At 54.0% G+C, this 15,290-nt stretch overlaps 1 protein-coding gene across 2 annotated transcripts; it reads left to right on the top strand.

Moving 5' to 3' along the window:
• The first annotated feature begins 636 nt into the window (after positions 1 to 636).
• Positions 637 to 13,498, top strand: SCNN1B (sodium channel epithelial 1 beta subunit). 2 transcript variants are annotated; one of them, XM_027891952.1, is made up of 15 exons: positions 637 to 690; positions 2,913 to 3,125; positions 5,164 to 5,482; positions 6,577 to 6,788; positions 6,825 to 6,997; positions 7,691 to 7,884; positions 8,619 to 8,722; positions 9,170 to 9,333; positions 9,773 to 9,880; positions 10,575 to 10,692; positions 11,239 to 11,314; positions 11,502 to 11,559; positions 12,015 to 12,076; positions 12,455 to 12,530; positions 12,945 to 13,498. In XM_027891952.1, exons 3-15 carry the CDS (start codon positions 5,172 to 5,174, stop codon positions 13,308 to 13,310), a joined length of 2,022 nt encoding a protein of 673 aa, XP_027747753.1. In that variant the 5' UTR covers positions 637 to 690; positions 2,913 to 3,125; positions 5,164 to 5,171; the 3' UTR covers positions 13,311 to 13,498. The 2 variants fall into 2 exon arrangements, with proteins under 2 accessions (XP_027747753.1, XP_027747752.1); XM_027891951.1 differs by having other exon boundaries at positions 6,577 to 6,997.
• The last annotated feature ends 1,792 nt before the right edge of the window (positions 13,499 to 15,290 follow it).

Here is a 15,290-nt window from a genome sequence, read left to right as displayed (position 1 = left end):
GAAGGTAAAGCAGCAAGGTGATGTCCTGGCACCAGGGACACCTCAAACCAGACACTGTGATCTGCTGCAGGGCAGTGGCCACCAGACCTGAGAGTCCTTTCCAGTGCCTAAATGGGCTCCAAGAGCTGAAGAGGGACTTTGGACAAGGGCCTGGAATGACAGGACAAGGGGGAATGGCTTCACACTGACAGAGAGCAAGGTAGAGAGGATCTTGGGAAGAAATTCCTCCCCTATGAGGGTGGGGAGGCCCTGGCACAGGTTGCCCAGAGAAGCTGTCGCTGCTCTATCCCTGGAAGTGTCCAAGGCCAGGTTGGACGGGGCTTGGAGCAACCTGGGTTGGCGGGAGGTGTCCCTGCCCATGGCAGGGGGTGGAACAAGGTGACCCTTGAAATCCCTTCCAACCTGAATCATTCTGGGATTCTGTGAGGTTTGTGCCATTGATCCCAAGCTGCCGGTGTCGGGTGGTATTGGTACGACAGGAGTAGGAGCAGCAGGATCAGCTGCCGTTCCTTGGGATGTGTTAGGAGACAATCCAAGCAAGATTTCGAGGAGCCAGGACTAACCTGGGAGCGAGTGCAGGCGGTGGGAGGGCGGGTTCAGCCGCCCGGCCGGGGCGGGCCGGGGCGGGCCGGGGGAGCGGCGTGGCCGGTGCCGGTCTCAGCGGGAGCTCTGCCGGAGCCGCGGGGGCAGGTACGGGGGGACCGGGACAGACTGCGGGGGGGACAGCAGAGGGGGTGCGGGGTCGGTCCTGGCCGGTCCCTTCGGCCCCGAGTCATCGCCGAGGGATACCCGCGGGCATCTCTCGCTGGCTGCCGGCATCCCTCGGCCGCGTCTCGGGGCCGAAGGGACCGGCGCGACGGGGATGGTCATGGTGTCTTTTACACTGATACACACCTGAAGTCACCCGATCTCTGCCTGGTTTTGCAGCAGTGGGGCAGGTTTTCGTGCCGGGCAGGTATCTGGGATGTAGCCGGCATGCAGCCAGGGGGAGTCGTTCAGATTTAACCTGTATTTACACAGGGGGGTTCTTTAATCTCCTTGATAAAAGGGGATGGGAAGAGACCACAGCTTTGTGGAATAGTTCAGTGTTTGGTTTGGTGTTGGGAATGTGCCATCTCCCCCAGGATGGTGTCTCCCAGTGAGGTAGAGTATGCTCTTGGCATGCTGGTGGAGGGAGCTGTTTGGGGTGGGTGGAGGTTTGCTCCTCTAATAGGAATCCAGGATTCCTATTGTTCCTTGCCCAAGCAGCAGAGTTAACTCTCAGCAACATGACCCTCCTGGCATGTGAGGAGCCTGGTTTGTCATTGTCCTAGGAGAGAGGGGCATCACGGGAACAGTAGAATCATGGAATGGTTTTGCTTGGAAAGGATTTTAGGGGTCACCTTGTTCCACCCCCTGCCATGGGCAGGGACACTTTTCATTATCCCAGGTTGCTCCAAACTCTGTCCAACCTGGCTTTGGACACTTCCAGGGATGGGGCAGCCACAGCTTCTCTGGGCAACCTGTGCCAGGGCCTGCCCACCCTCACAGGGGAGGGGTTTCTTCCCAATATCCCATCTAACCCAGCTCTCTGTCAGTGGGAAGCCATTCCCCCTTGTCCTGTTGCTTCAGGCCCTTGTCCAAAGTCCCTCTCCAGCTCTCTTGGAGCCTGTTTAGGCACTGGAAGGGGTTCCAAATTTCTCCGTAGCCTTCTCTTCTCCAGGCTGAACACTCAGCTCTCCCAGCCTGTCTCCAGGGCAGAGGGAAACACAGGCTAAGGCAGGGGAAGAGGGGACAGAGTGTCCAACACATGGCACAGAGTCAGGCAAGTGCTATCTAAGCTCCCAGGACTGTAAATACTCCTGGAGTGCTGTACTGGTGCCTGTTGGGGTTGGAGACGCGGAGGCGCCTGCGTGGATTGCCCGTGGCACTGGAGCCATGTGCTGTGGCCGCTGTCCCTGCACACCACCAGCAGGGCAGAGCATCTGCTGGAGCTGCAACTCCACCTGGGGATGGGCTTTCATTGCTTGCTGATGTGTTACTGCTCCACTTTTCAAACTGTCAACCTGTAAACTTGTGAGGTAATAAAAAGAAATTCCTCTAATTTGCAAAAATTACCACTAGAGAGCATGAATGTCTTCTCGAGGAAAACAAGGCCTTTCCCTCAGGCTCGGGGGGAAGATGTCAGGTGAACAGCTGGTAATCACAGAGGGATGATGCTGTGTGTCCCAGCAGAGAAAGTGCTGAGCAATCACAGAGGCATCAGGCTGGTAGTGTTGGGGTGGTTTTGCAGCCCAGCTCCCACCCTGGAGCTTCCAGGACTGTGCCGAGGTTTGCTTATGCCTTTATTTCTTTTAAGAGGGAATTGCCCCGGGAAAATCCCCGAGGAGATTCAACACAGTCACCACAATTGTTTCGTAATGTGGGAGTCTGATCTCACAGTGAGGTGGAGGAGTTTCAGGTGGGATGATCCTGGGTTGAGGCAGGGCTGGATTTGGCTGCTGGGGACAGGGAGGACACATCCACATCCAGAGGAACCCCACTGGAACCAGGAGCAGGTTTATCTTAGGATGGCTTCTGTCATAACGGGGTGTGGGTGGTGCCAGGACAGGGACCCTCGGCACCTTGTGCGCCGCAGGGTCTCGTGTCCCTGGGGTCAGCTTCCAACAGTCACTGCAGATGACCCTGGTGTGACCAGGGCAGCCTGGACTGGATGGGAAGCATGTGCTGATTCCCCTGAGCCACCTACAAAGGATTCAGGGCTGTGAGTCCATCAAGGGGGTGGCATCTCCTGAGCCCCCAGCCTTGCTCAGACCCTGCTCCACCACTGCTCTGCTCCCACCTTCTGGAGGGGCTTTGGGAAGGGTGACAGTTGTCTGTGCACTGATGGAGGGTGGGTCTTGTTGTGCCTCATTTGTTACTTCTCTGCTCAGGCACAGCCCACTGATGGAGCAGAGCAGGACCTGCTCCAAGCTGGCACCAAATCTGGCACCAACCTCACTGTGAGCAGCTCTGGCCCCCGAGCACTGAGTGCTGTGCAGGAGAAGGAGCCCCCACATAACAGGGGCTTGGGCAGCTCACCTGGAGCAGCTTCCAGCTCTGAGAAGGGAACAAGAAGTCTGTGTGGAAACACTCTGGAAATAAAGGTAAGAAGAAAACTGTTGAAGTGAGAAATTACATTGAACAAAACTACTCCAGGTACAGTCAAGTGCAGCTTTTGCTTTGTACCATTTCTTTTATCCAATATCAAAAGAAATAATAGCTCCTCCCAGCAGTGGCAGGTTGATGAGTAACCCACAGAGACCTGTCCACAAGTGGGGGTCCCCCCGTGGCAGGAGCCCAGGCTCTGGCTGGGCCCATAGTTGGTGACAACAGGGACAGCCAAGGGCACGTGGCCAGCTGGGATCAGCTGGGTGGATCCTGCCCCACATGGGGCAGGGGAGGTTGTAATTTCAATCTAATCAAAATGTTTTATTGGATTTCTTCAAAGCTGGAAAATATTTCCTTGTCTGCCTCCTCAGACTCCCTGCATTTCAGTGAGCTCTGACAATTCTGTTCTGCACAGCCGAGGAAGGGGCTGAGCTCACACTGCAGGGGCTCAGGCACAACAGCTGCTGGGAATTTGGCAGAGGCTGAGGTTGTGGTTCCTGTTCTCCTCATATCCCTGCCCAAAACCCAGCCAGGGTCTGGTGCAATATCAGCTCCTTCCGTGAGCGAATTCCCCTCGAGCAATGGCAGAGGGAACCACTGTGGCACAAGGTGACAGAGGATGAGCTGCTGATGGTGGGAGTCCAGGGGTCCAAGTCCCAGGACACATGTTGCTTGGAGAACAAAATCCTTTCCTGTGGGAGTAGAGCCTGCCCTCAGATCTTAGAGGAAACAGCTGGGGTTTGGTTTTTTTGGAAGTCCTCCCCCATTAAGGTGTCACCTACATATAACGTCATAGTTGATAGGGATGCAGTGAAAACCATCATCTCTCTTTAGCTCATGGAGTGAGACTTCAGAAATCTATTGGATTTTAAACTGCTATCAAATTCTGTATATGCTACTCAGGAGATCTTGTAGATCTGGCCAATAGACCGAGGAATCAGTGTTACCTTTTTTTCTGGAAATACAAAGCACCCAGCTGCTTCCACTCGAGGGGCCTCTGTGCACCCTTCACTGCCTTCTGTACCTTTGTTCACCTGCAAGTAACGCCGTGTCACCCTGGTTCCTGCTGTCAGTGCTGCTCCTGAGTGAACCATCGCTGGTTATTCCGGCACTCTTCCTTCTGGGAGGGGGACTATTCCCAGCATTAATCTTTACCTCTGCTCTCTTGCAGCTTAAATCTGAAAAATGTTCTGAGTAGCCGCCTCAGGTTCATTTTGAAATCATGCCTCAGGATGTTAAGATTTAGTAACACAGATTCTCACCTTAAAATAGCAGCACAAAATGTTCTATTTACTCACAAAATGAATGTCAAGTATGCGGCATCCCTCACCTGGCAGGGGGGGTCGGGTCATACTGATAGTATCTGGCAGAAAAGGAATTTGGTGGAAGAAAACAATCCACTGTCCTTCCTCTGGTAGGCAGCAGCCCTGGACAGCATTCCTGGTCCTGGGAAAGGTGCTGCTGCTTCCAGCTCCCCTTCTGCTGCCCCTCCAAGTGCTGGGTACACCCTAATACTTCTTACCTTTAAGAAAAATTGCCTCAAGCCCCTTGTGAGGTTGAAGGCTGAATGCTATGAACCTGAGCTCTGCCCAAGACAGCTCCTGCGTGTACTGCTTGGTCCACCTAGTGTTGGCTGAGGCTGGGGCTGGTGTTCCAGCTGTGTCAGTGTGAACACAGCATTCCTACTCCCTGAGCAGCCTCTGGTCAGGCATTGCAATACTTGGGAGTCACCAGGCACAGACATATCCTGCAGGTTCCGGTCAGTCAGCTCTGCTGGGGCCAGCAGGGACACCAGCATTTGCCACATTTGGAGCTATCAATGCCACAGCTCCTCCCAGGAGGCTGGGGCACTTATTGCTGCCAAGGTGTGACCCTGTGGAACGTCCACACTGAGTTTCTCCTGGGTTCTAAACCAGGGCCATGACACCACAGGGACTGTCCCACTTCTGCTGTGCTGACAGTACCGGTGCACCTGGTGTGGCACAGCCCTGCTCCTCCACAGAGCTGGCTTGAAGCCTTTTCCTCTGTTGGCAGGCAGCAGCATGAACCTGAAGAAGTACCTGGTCCGGGCACTGCACCGCCTGCAGAAGGGCCCTGGCTACACCTACAAGGAGCTGCTGGTCTGGTACTGCGACAACACCAACACCCACGGCCCCAAGCGCATCATCAAGGAGGGGCCCAAGAAGAAATTCATCTGGTTCTTCCTAACGTTGCTCTTTGCATCCCTGGTGTTCTGGCAGTGGGGGATCCTCATCAACACCTACTTGTCCTACAATGTCACCTCATCTCTCTCCATCGGTTTTAAGACGATGAAGTTCCCCGCAGTCACTGTCTGCAATGCCAACCCTTTCAAGTAAGCTTTGATTCACCCAAACGTGCCCATCTGTGCTCTAACCCCTCAGATACACTGCCAGTACTGCAGGCCTGGTCCTGTCTCAGATGTCTCCTTAGGAGCATCAATTGACTCACCAAGTGGCACTAAAAAACAAATAAAGAAGAACAATACAAAGGCAAATGGCTCGGGGCCAGAGGAGGGTTCATCTGCCTACATTCTCCTGGCTTTCAAAGAATCCTAGAATGGTTTGGGTGGTAAGGCACCTCAAAGCTCTTCTTGTTCCACCCCCTACCACAAGCAGGAACATGTTCTACTATCCTAGGGTGCTCCAAGCCCCGTCCAACCTGGCCTTGGACACTTCCAGGGATGGGGCAGCCACAGCTTCTCTGGGCAACCTGTGCCAGGGCCTCACCATCCTCACAGCTGAGAATTTCTTCCTAGCAAAATTTCTGTACCATACCAGTCAATATAATGAATGTTTTTACCTCCCTGCAAACTTTCCTCAGCTCATTAAAAAAAACAAGTTTAGCTCACCTGCCACAGCTAAAATCAGTCTTTCAATCTTTCCCCACAATTCTTTTCCTTCCCCTTCCTCATTGTGAATGTTCTTCTTATTGCTCACACTCCAGTCATTAAGAGCTAGTTACACAGTCATGTCTGCCAGGAGCTGCAGTGAGTTCAGTTGTGATTTCAAAGAAGTCACTGATTTTTTTTAGTATTGCTTTAAATTTAGAGTTGCTTTAAATTCAGATCCACTCAACAGTGCAGCCCAAGGCAGGATGCTCTTAGCCAACACAGGAATTGCTTTTGGGTAGTTTTTTCTCTACCTGTGTAAACTGTAGTGAATTACTGAACTAAAATCAATTCAACCCTATGCTGGCAGATTCACCTCTGCAACACTGCCTGTTTCTACCCTCTTGCTGCTTTTCTGCCTGGCTGCAGCTCTCTGAGATGCCACTGGCCAAGCTGGCCGTGCTCAGCAGGGAAGCTCCCACTGCTCTCCAGTAAATTCCAGGCAGCAATCTGAGGTCCCCAGGAAGGTCCAAGCCAGGTGAGCTGCCACGTGTCCCCAGCGCCGTGACACTGCCTGGTCACAGCTCCTTGTCCCTCAGGTACTCGGAGGTGAAGCCCCTGCTGAAGGAGCTGGACAGGCTCATCGAGGCAGCGCTGGAGCGGATCCTGCAGCCCACGCCAGGGAACATCAGCGAGGACGTGTCCCCACCACTGGACCTGCGGCTCTGGAACCAGATCCCCCTGGTCCTCATCGACGAGCACGACAAAGACAACCCTGTCATCCTGGACATCTTTGAGACCAACCAGACTGCTGGGGGCAACGAGACCACTGGGGGCAACGAGACCACTGGGGGCAACGAGACCTCTGCGAGCAACGAAACTGCTGGGGACAACCAGAACACTGCAGGCAATGAAACCACCATGCACGGTGAAACCACTGCAGGGAACCAAACCACTGCTCCACCTGCCCCAGCCAACACAACAACAGAAGAGAAGAAGTACAAGCTGGCGGTGAAGCTGGTGAGAGGGGTCCTGTGGAGACAGCGGGCAGGGATGGGAGATGGGACACGTGGGTACCTTGGCAGGGATGCAGCTTGGAGATCTGTATCTCCTCCCCATCAGCTGCCCACAGCTGCTCTGCCTCAAGTCTCTGGTCCAACCGTGCCAGGTCTGGGGGCTGCCTGTGCCCAGACCCACGCCCTGCTGGGGGCTGGAACCAGGGCAGGGGTGCTCCACGCAGGCTCCCAGACAATAGACACGTTCACCTATTCCTTGTGTTGGGCACCCAAAATGCAGGGAGAGGCTGTGGTTGCTGCCCCTGCCCCTTTCCTGCTGTGGTCCAAGGCTCAGAGGCACACGATGATCTCACAACCCCTCACCCCTACTACCGGTGGGATTCCAAGGACCCTGCCTGAGCAGACCTTGGAAGCTGGGGAAACTCTAGCCCTAAAGGATTGGCCCAATTCCCTTAGCTTGTGAAGGTCACCCTGGGACTGACTGGAAACCTGCCCAGCTGTGAAACATCCCTGGGGAGGGACCACGTAAGCACAAGCAGTGTCACAGATGGCTCGTGGCTCTGTCTGGCTGTACCTTGCAATTCCTGGGAGCTGCAGGCAGGGCTGGCATTCAGTTGAGCATGTGGGGAGGGGGTCACGCCGTGGGTCCCCCCACCATCCCCACAGGGACTCAGAGCTGCCTGCCCCGTGTCCCCAGTGCAGCCACGAGGGCTCCAACAACTGCACGTACCGGAACTTCACCAGCGCGGCGCAGGCGGTGACCGAGTGGTACATCCTGCAATCCACCTCCATCCTCTCCAAGGTCCCGCTGCATGACAGGATCAGGATGGGCTACCAGGCAGAGGACATGATCCTGGCGTGTCTCTATGGGGCTGAGCCCTGCAACTACAAGTAGGTGCACACTGAGTTCCTGCCCCTTTCCGTGCCAGCAGGAATGAACAGACCTCCAGTGCAACAGCAAGGGGATGGGTGTCTTTTTAAGGGAGAGATCAACTAATAACAAGATTGGTGCTGGTCCTCAGCTCTAAAAACACTTCCCAGGGTGATCCTGACTGAAATGGGTTACTTTGGGACAGCGCTGGCTTGAGTTTGAGTTTTGGATGGGCTGCTTCGTTCATGACATGTCAAGACTAATAGTTGAGTCAGCATGTCCATCAGAGCAGCACAGGCCTCAGTTACAACCTTTTTACTTAATGCATTTTAGACATCTTTGTTTCCTGTGAACCCCAAATTCCTATTTCCAGTGTTAAGAAAGGGGAGCACACAGCAGCACCACAGGCTGTGGGGAGCCCTGGCCCCTCTGCAATGCTCCTTCTGCAACAAGGGCAACAGAGAATTGTTATCAAAGCACGAGCTGTACCACCAGCTCAGACTGAGCAATCATATCTCTCATCTGTGTGACTGTTCCTCCTCGTCCCACTGAGCACTGTCCCCAGGGCTGTGTCCCAGCACACACACCTACCTTGCTTTGCCTTTTTTACAACAGCAGATTGATTGACATGATATCAGCTGCAGTGCCTGTTCAGCAAATGAGGCAGTGGGAGGTGAACCCCAGCACAGCTGCGTTATCTCACACCCCTTTAGTCCTCCCAAGGGTCACAGTTTTATGTGTATGATTCTTCCAGGAATTTCACCCAAATCTACCACCCAGACCACGGTAACTGCTACATCTTTAACTGGGGCATGGATGAAGAGGCTTTGAATTCTTCCAACCCTGGAGCTGAGTTTGGTAAGGGAGCACTCTGCAGCAGAGGAGGGGGCTGGAGAGGCAGAAATGGGGGGTCTTTGTCTGTCTCTTGGTACCCATTTCTGTCACTCAGGACAGATTTATCATTCCTGTGTCACTGGAGCACTGCAACAAGGAGCAGGGGCTTTACAGAAGGGGATAATTCCTGAGAGGGAAATGTGGCACACAGAAATAAAGTGACCACAAAGGTTACACACAGCAGAAGTGCAATAGCTGAAAGTGGATAGCTGAAATATCTGAGGCAACACCTGACTATTCCCAGCTATTCCTGTTCTGGACATTCACCATTCCTGCACAGGTCAGGCTGCCATGGCAGCCAGATCCCAACCTTTCCCCAAGGAACAGGGAGGAGAAAACAGACTTTTTTCCCCCCTAAAGCCTTGCCTTCCAATACAATTCCTGTTCTAAGTGTTTTGTCTGGTGTCCCAGGGTTGAAGCTGATTCTGGACATCAGTCAGCAGGACTACATCCCCTACCTGTCCTCTGCTGCCGGGGCCAGGCTCATGCTGCACCAACAGAAGAGCTTCCCCTTCCTCAAGGATCAGGGCATCTACGCCATGGCCGGGACAGAAACCTCCATCGGAGTGCTGGTGGTATGTGTGGCATTCCTGGGGAGCAGATTGTCTGAGAATAATGTTATCTGATGGGACTAAAACCAAGTTTGCTTTGAGTCTTGGCTGAACTGGCTCAAACCAAAGGAGTCAAGGTGTGCACCAGCCAGGGGCTGGGGCAGTTTATGGAGGCTTTTATGTAACTGTCCTGGCAAAGTGCTGTATTGAGCCCAGAGTGACGGGTTCAGGTCATTGCTGCTCTTCCTCTGGCGTGTCAGAAGGTGCTTTGCCAGCCCCTGAACACCTGCCTGGATCTGCCTGGGGGAGGGGCTGCAGCCTCTTCAGCTCTGACGCTGCTGACTCTCACTTTTGCTAGAGCCAGCAGGGAACACAGGAATTACAGAGTCTCTGGAAAACAGTCACAGGGCCCTGGGGAGGAGCTGCCAAATAGCCAAAGTTTTCTGTTTGGGTTTCCTTCCAGGATGAGCTGGAGCGGATGGGCTATCCCTACAGCGACTGCACCATGAATGGCTCTGATGTGCCTGTCAAAAACCTCTACAACCAGTACAACACCTCCTACTCCATACAGGTAAAACACCTTTTTAAACCAAACAAAAGTGTTTAGGAAAAATCATGAAAGCAGTTAAATCTTTGGCTAGCACGCTGGGTAATTGGGATGAGAAAGTTGAGTATTTGTAAACCTTGAAACTGTAGAAAATTAGAGTGCAAACACTAAGCACAGATTAAATTTTTAACAGGCTGTACCAGAGGGAGAAGCAGCCCTGGAGGGTACAATCCAGCAATAAGGGAAATGCTCACCTTTGGGGTGATTCACAAATGCTCCCCCCGAGACTGGGAGGGCTATGGGCTGGCAGTGGGTTTATATTTCTGCCTTTATATAATATAACAACTGGACCACTTTACCCAGCTTCTGAAGATGCTTGTGTAAGGTTTAAGCAAACACTCAGAAGGATTGCATTATTCCCTCGAGGTGCTAACGCTGTCGGAGTTCTGTGTCCACGTAATGTCACCTCAGAGCCCTTTCAGCAAAACCAGGCTCTTCCATCACTCCCTGACTGCTCTGAACTCTGTAGATCTTTCCTATCACACAGAATTCCCTGCTTGTCCTACCCGCAGCTGTTAAATTTAACTATCTTCTCATAGACTTTGCTATTGTTTTGTGCTGCCTCATCCAGAATCCCCCTCCAGTCTTGGATGATTAATTCCCACCACGCTGTGCTGATGGCTCAGCCCGTGCCTAAGCATTCCTCTTCCCTCTCCAGGCTTGCCTGCGCTCCTGTTTCCAAAACCACATGGTTGAGATCTGTGGATGTGGCCACTACATGTTCCCTTTACCCAAAGGGGTGAATTACTGCAATAACGAGGATAACCCGGGCTGGGGTAAGAGCTCAACCAGCGCTGCAGGACCTGCTGCCGTGGTCACCGCAGCTGCTCAGCAGCTTTTCCCTGAGACAGTGTCCCTGTGGCTGCCTGGGCCAGTGCTGGGCAGAAGGGGCCAAACCTTGGTCCTGGCTGTGGTCTGAGGGAGCCCCTGGGCACCAGAGTGAAGAACCACAGGGTAAAACACTGCTGGCCTCCGTGCACCAAGAGTCTGAGTCCCGAAACAAACTGTCCCTGGCTCTGGTGCTCCCCAGGGATGGCACAGCTCCATGCTGGCAGCAGCTGAGGCTGTGCCAAAAATACCCACCCCGAGCAAGACACCTCTATAGGAACTGTCTGCAGAGAGTTACGGTTTATTTTTAATTTATTATTAAATTGTCTGAGGGATTTGCTCAGGTTTCTCAAGGAAAGGAAGGTTGGAGGGGAAGATGGCACATCCGTGCAGCAGGGTCACACCTAATATTTATTTTGATAAATGAAACTGATATAAGCCAGTAAGCAGGTCCTTATCTAAACAGGCACTTTGATTTTGTTTTCACCAAACAGCATATTGCTATTCCTCACTGAGATCCAGCATAAAACAACGACAGATCTGCATTGACTCCTGTAAGGAAACATGCAAGTGAGTACCTGAGCCTGACCTGGCCACCGTGGAGGTGGAGAGATCCTGCATTTCAGCTCCCATCAGTCCTGACCTTCCTAAAATGGCAGCAAACTCTGCAAGGCTGGTTTGTTCTGTGAGAACTGAAGTTCCAGGGATTTCAGGGAAGGGGAAACCTCTGTACTAATGCTCTCCCTCCTCCTCCCAGTGACACGCAGTACAAGATGACCATCTCCATGGCAGACTGGCCATCAGAAGCCTCTGAGGTAACTTTGATTCCTTGGTTTGAAAGAGACACTCATGGTTAACCTGTTCCCAGCCAGCTGGACACTCACTATTGTCCAGGCTGATATCCAGGTCCCAGCACCTCTTTGCTAAATTCCACATTTTTCACACACAAACCAGCAGCAGAAACCAAGGTGCAAGGTGGGAGGAGGGACCTCCCCACAGCAGCTCCTCCACCCTGGGGTTCTGCTTTAAGTGCCTGTGACAGCCCAAGACTGAGCACGCATCTTCCACACCGTGTGCATGTGTGGCACAGGGGGGGCTCCCCACAGGACAGGGCAGGAGCCCCCACCTCCCCACTGTGGCAGAGCCCACCCACTCAGGTCCACAGCACTCCCCTCAGCTGCTTGTGGGGCTGGGGCTGTGTGGGACAGGACACAGCTCTTCAGGAGCACAGGATGCTTCTGCTCATTCTGAATAGATTTTGTTTTTCTAGGACTGGATTTTCCATATTCTGTCTTATGAAAGGGATATGTCAACAAATGTGACTCTGGACAGGTGAGTGAAAGGAACAAGCACTTTATCTTCTCTGCTGAGCCTGTTAACATCAGACTGACACGAGCCTTGGCTCTGGGCCAGCGCACGTGTGTGCAAGAGCAGAGGGAAGACAAGGTTTGGCACATGTTCACCTGGGAGATGCAGAAAGCAGATCCAAAAGGCACTTCATGCATGTCCTCTGCTCTTCAGAGCTACAAACCACGTCAGGAAAGCTCAAGCGCGCTAAGTAAAATCAGCATTAAGGGCAGCTCCTATGTCATAACATTTATCCCTTCGTACTTATGTCTCGGTGTCCGTCCATCCCATGGTCAGGCTGGAGCAGGGATATGGGTCCTCCACAGCCCAGCTCCTCACTGAGCTGGTTTTTGTTCCTTACAGGAACGGGATTATCAAGCTGAACATTTATTTCCAGGAATACAACTACCGTACCATCTCGGAGTCGGCTGCCACGACGGTGAGTGCCTGTCCCTGTCCTTCTGGCATGGCAGACACAGAGGCCAGTCAGCCAGGACATGGGCTGGGCTCATCTCCCTGGGGCTGATCAGCCCTGGCCAGAGATGCCCCTCACCAACCAGTGTGTCACACCCCTCAGGGCTGCTGTCTCACACATTTGCTGTAATGAAGGGGACAAAGCTGCCTCTGTCAGCTCTCAGCCCTCAGTCCCTTCCTCCCCTCCACCTCCCATCCCAGTCACCAGCACTGGGGAGTACAACCTGGCAGGGCAGCACCAGCGCGGCAGGGGACATGGTGGGCAGGTCCCAGGGGCAGGGGCATCACCCACCTTGGCACCAGCACACGGGGTGATGGATTGGGGGTGGATCAGGGATGGGGCTCCACCACCTTGGCTCACTCCACTCTTCTCCCACAGATTGTTTGGCTACTCTCGAGCCTTGGAGGCCAGTTTGGGTTCTGGATGGGTGGCTCAGTGCTATGCCTCATCGAGTTTGGGGAGATCATCATTGACTCGCTGTGGATCACCATCATCAACGTGATCGGCTGGTGCAAAGGGCTGAAGCAGAGGCGGGTGCGGGCACAGTACCCGGACACTCCTCCCACGGTGTCGGAGCTGGTGGAGGCTCACACCAACCTGGGCTTCCAGCACGAGGCCGTGGGTGCCCTGCCCAGAGAGGAACCACTGCCCCCCGAACCTGGCACTCCCCCCCCCAACTACGACTCGCTGCGTGTGCAGCCCCTCGATGTCCTCAGTCCCGACAGTGACGTGGAGACGGAGTGAGCAGAGTGCCCTGGCACCTCCTGCCAGCTGCCATCGCCACGCTGTGTGTCACCCACTGAGCAACCATCTACTCTCTGCCAAAGTTAGGAGGGAATTAAAAAGCCCTGGCTGTCCTCCCCCTTGACTAATCACTGGGAGGAAGCTCTGCCTAATAAACCCTGCAATAAACCTCACAGAATCAGCCTCTGGCTGAGTGTGTAGAGCTTGGCTACATCAGTATTGCTGTAAAATCATTCACCACTTCTCATTACCACGTTGGTGGGAAGCAGCTCCCGCTGAGCAGAGTGGGGTGGTGGCAGCAGTGGAGGGGAGAGGACAGGACATCCTGACGGTGACTGCAAGGCCGTGGCCTGGTGGACCTTAGAACCACAGAAGGGTTTGGGTTGGAAGGGACCTTAAGGACCACCTCATTCCGTCCCCCTCTCCAGCTCTCTTGGATGTAGAGACACGGCACAATGTCTGCTGCAGCTGTGCCACACCCAGGGTCAGACCCTTGGCACGGGACCAAAGCTACTTTTGACCTCTGAGGTCCCAGTATTTCCATCCCCAGATAACTACAATGGAAACAGCGAAAGCTGAACCATTCCCTCACTGCTAGAGCTTGCAGGTGCCCCATTGCGTTGCTGCCCAGGGTTTGTGCCACTCGTGGCACAGGTGGGAACAGCTGTTAGTGTGTGCCAAGGATAGACTCCATAAAGATTCAGGGGTGGGGAGGAAGTGCCAGCCTGTTTAACAGTACCACTTTTCCAATAAAAAAAAACAATTTAAAAGTTGCCTTTAACTTCCCTGCTGGCAGCAGGGGCAGTCCAGTGCTGGCAAGAGGCTCATGGCAGCAGTTTGCAAGGAGGGGAACGTACTGTGCTTGCCCCAAGGTGAGGGCACTGGGAGCTCTGGTGGTCCCCATGGGGCTGGGCTGAGTGGGCAGCAAGCTCACCCAGCCCACGGCCAGTCCCAGCCTCCAGCTCTCCCAGGAGCCCATCATGACCCACCAAGATCTGCCTTACTGAAGTACTTCAGCAAAAGTTCAAGAGGAAACAGGATCATGTGGCTCAATCACGCGCCGAGAACGCGATGTTCTGGGCACAGCGCCCAGCGCGGGGTGGCCACGGCCAGAGGGGTCCCTGATCCTCCTGCAGGGGAAGCTCCCCGAGCACAGGGTGCTCTGGGGCACAGCAGGCCCTGGGTCCCTCCAGCTTCCCCAGCAGCACTGCAAGTGGTGGGTCCAGTTGCTAACGACCACCACCAGCAGGACAGAGGAACTGGGGTATGATCTGACAGCTGAGGCGCCACCAGCATGGTTGATGCTGCCCCACACGGGAATCCTGTGTTCAACACTCACCAAATCCAGGTTCAGGGAGCACCTCCTTAACACGTCCAAACACTGCCCCAGCCCTTCCTTCCACAGCTGGTTCTCAGTTAAAGGGAGAAGGATGAACAGCCCCCAGACACACTGCTCTGGATGAGCCACCTGACCCAGGTACAGCGTGAGCTCAGCGAGCACCCAAACCAACCCGAGTGGTGACAGGGCACACAAGGCAGTGAGGACACTTGTGAAGACAGAGGAATCCAGCTTTCTGTCTCCCTAAAGGGTTGTTTCCCTGCCTCCCCCACAAACCTGCAGCACAGCCTCCTTTGCCAAAGGATGCCAGTGTGATGGTACTAGATCTGACATCGCAGTTGAGTGGGGAACAAGGACCCAACACTCTCCCCTCCTGATTCAGTGCTTGGTGTACACAGTGTCATCCTTGACAAAAACCAGCACTCCCTCCAAAAAACTCAACAGAGCACTTTGCTTAAAACATGGGGAATGCTGAGAGCAAGAACCTGGGCATCTCCTCCTGCATTCTCACCAACAGACAACAGGACCCTGGGATGGGCAGCAGGTCCCAGGCTGCTCCTTCAGCTCCTCACACCTTCATCCCCAGCCAAGTGCCTGCCCTGGGCCACCTGTCCTGTGAGAGGCAACAGCAGCAGGCAAGG

The sequence above is a fragment of the Empidonax traillii genome, unplaced genomic scaffold, assembly GCF_003031625.1.
Source record: "Empidonax traillii isolate 1590-97213 ecotype Southwest subspecies unplaced genomic scaffold, ASM303162v1 scaffold335:size599443, whole genome shotgun sequence".
NCBI classification, from domain to species: Eukaryota; Metazoa; Chordata; class Aves; order Passeriformes; family Tyrannidae; genus Empidonax; species Empidonax traillii.
The sequence above is the reverse complement of the archived record's forward strand: the minus strand, read 5'-3'. Positions and strand labels throughout refer to the sequence as shown.

Bases quoted from the DNA above. Each gene is read 5' to 3' on its own strand.
- SCNN1B (XM_027891951.1), top strand. From the start codon at position 5,172: ATGAACCTGAAGAAGTACCTGGTCCGGGCACTGCACCGCCTGCAGAAG. The intron at 6,998-7,690 runs GTGAGAGGGGTC...CCGTGTCCCCAG, and splicing joins ACAAGCTGGCGGTGAAGCTG to TGCAGCCACGAGGGCTCCAA. The intron at 11,315-11,501 runs GTGAGTACCTGA...TCCTCCTCCCAG, and splicing joins TCCTGTAAGGAAACATGCAA to TGACACGCAGTACAAGATGA.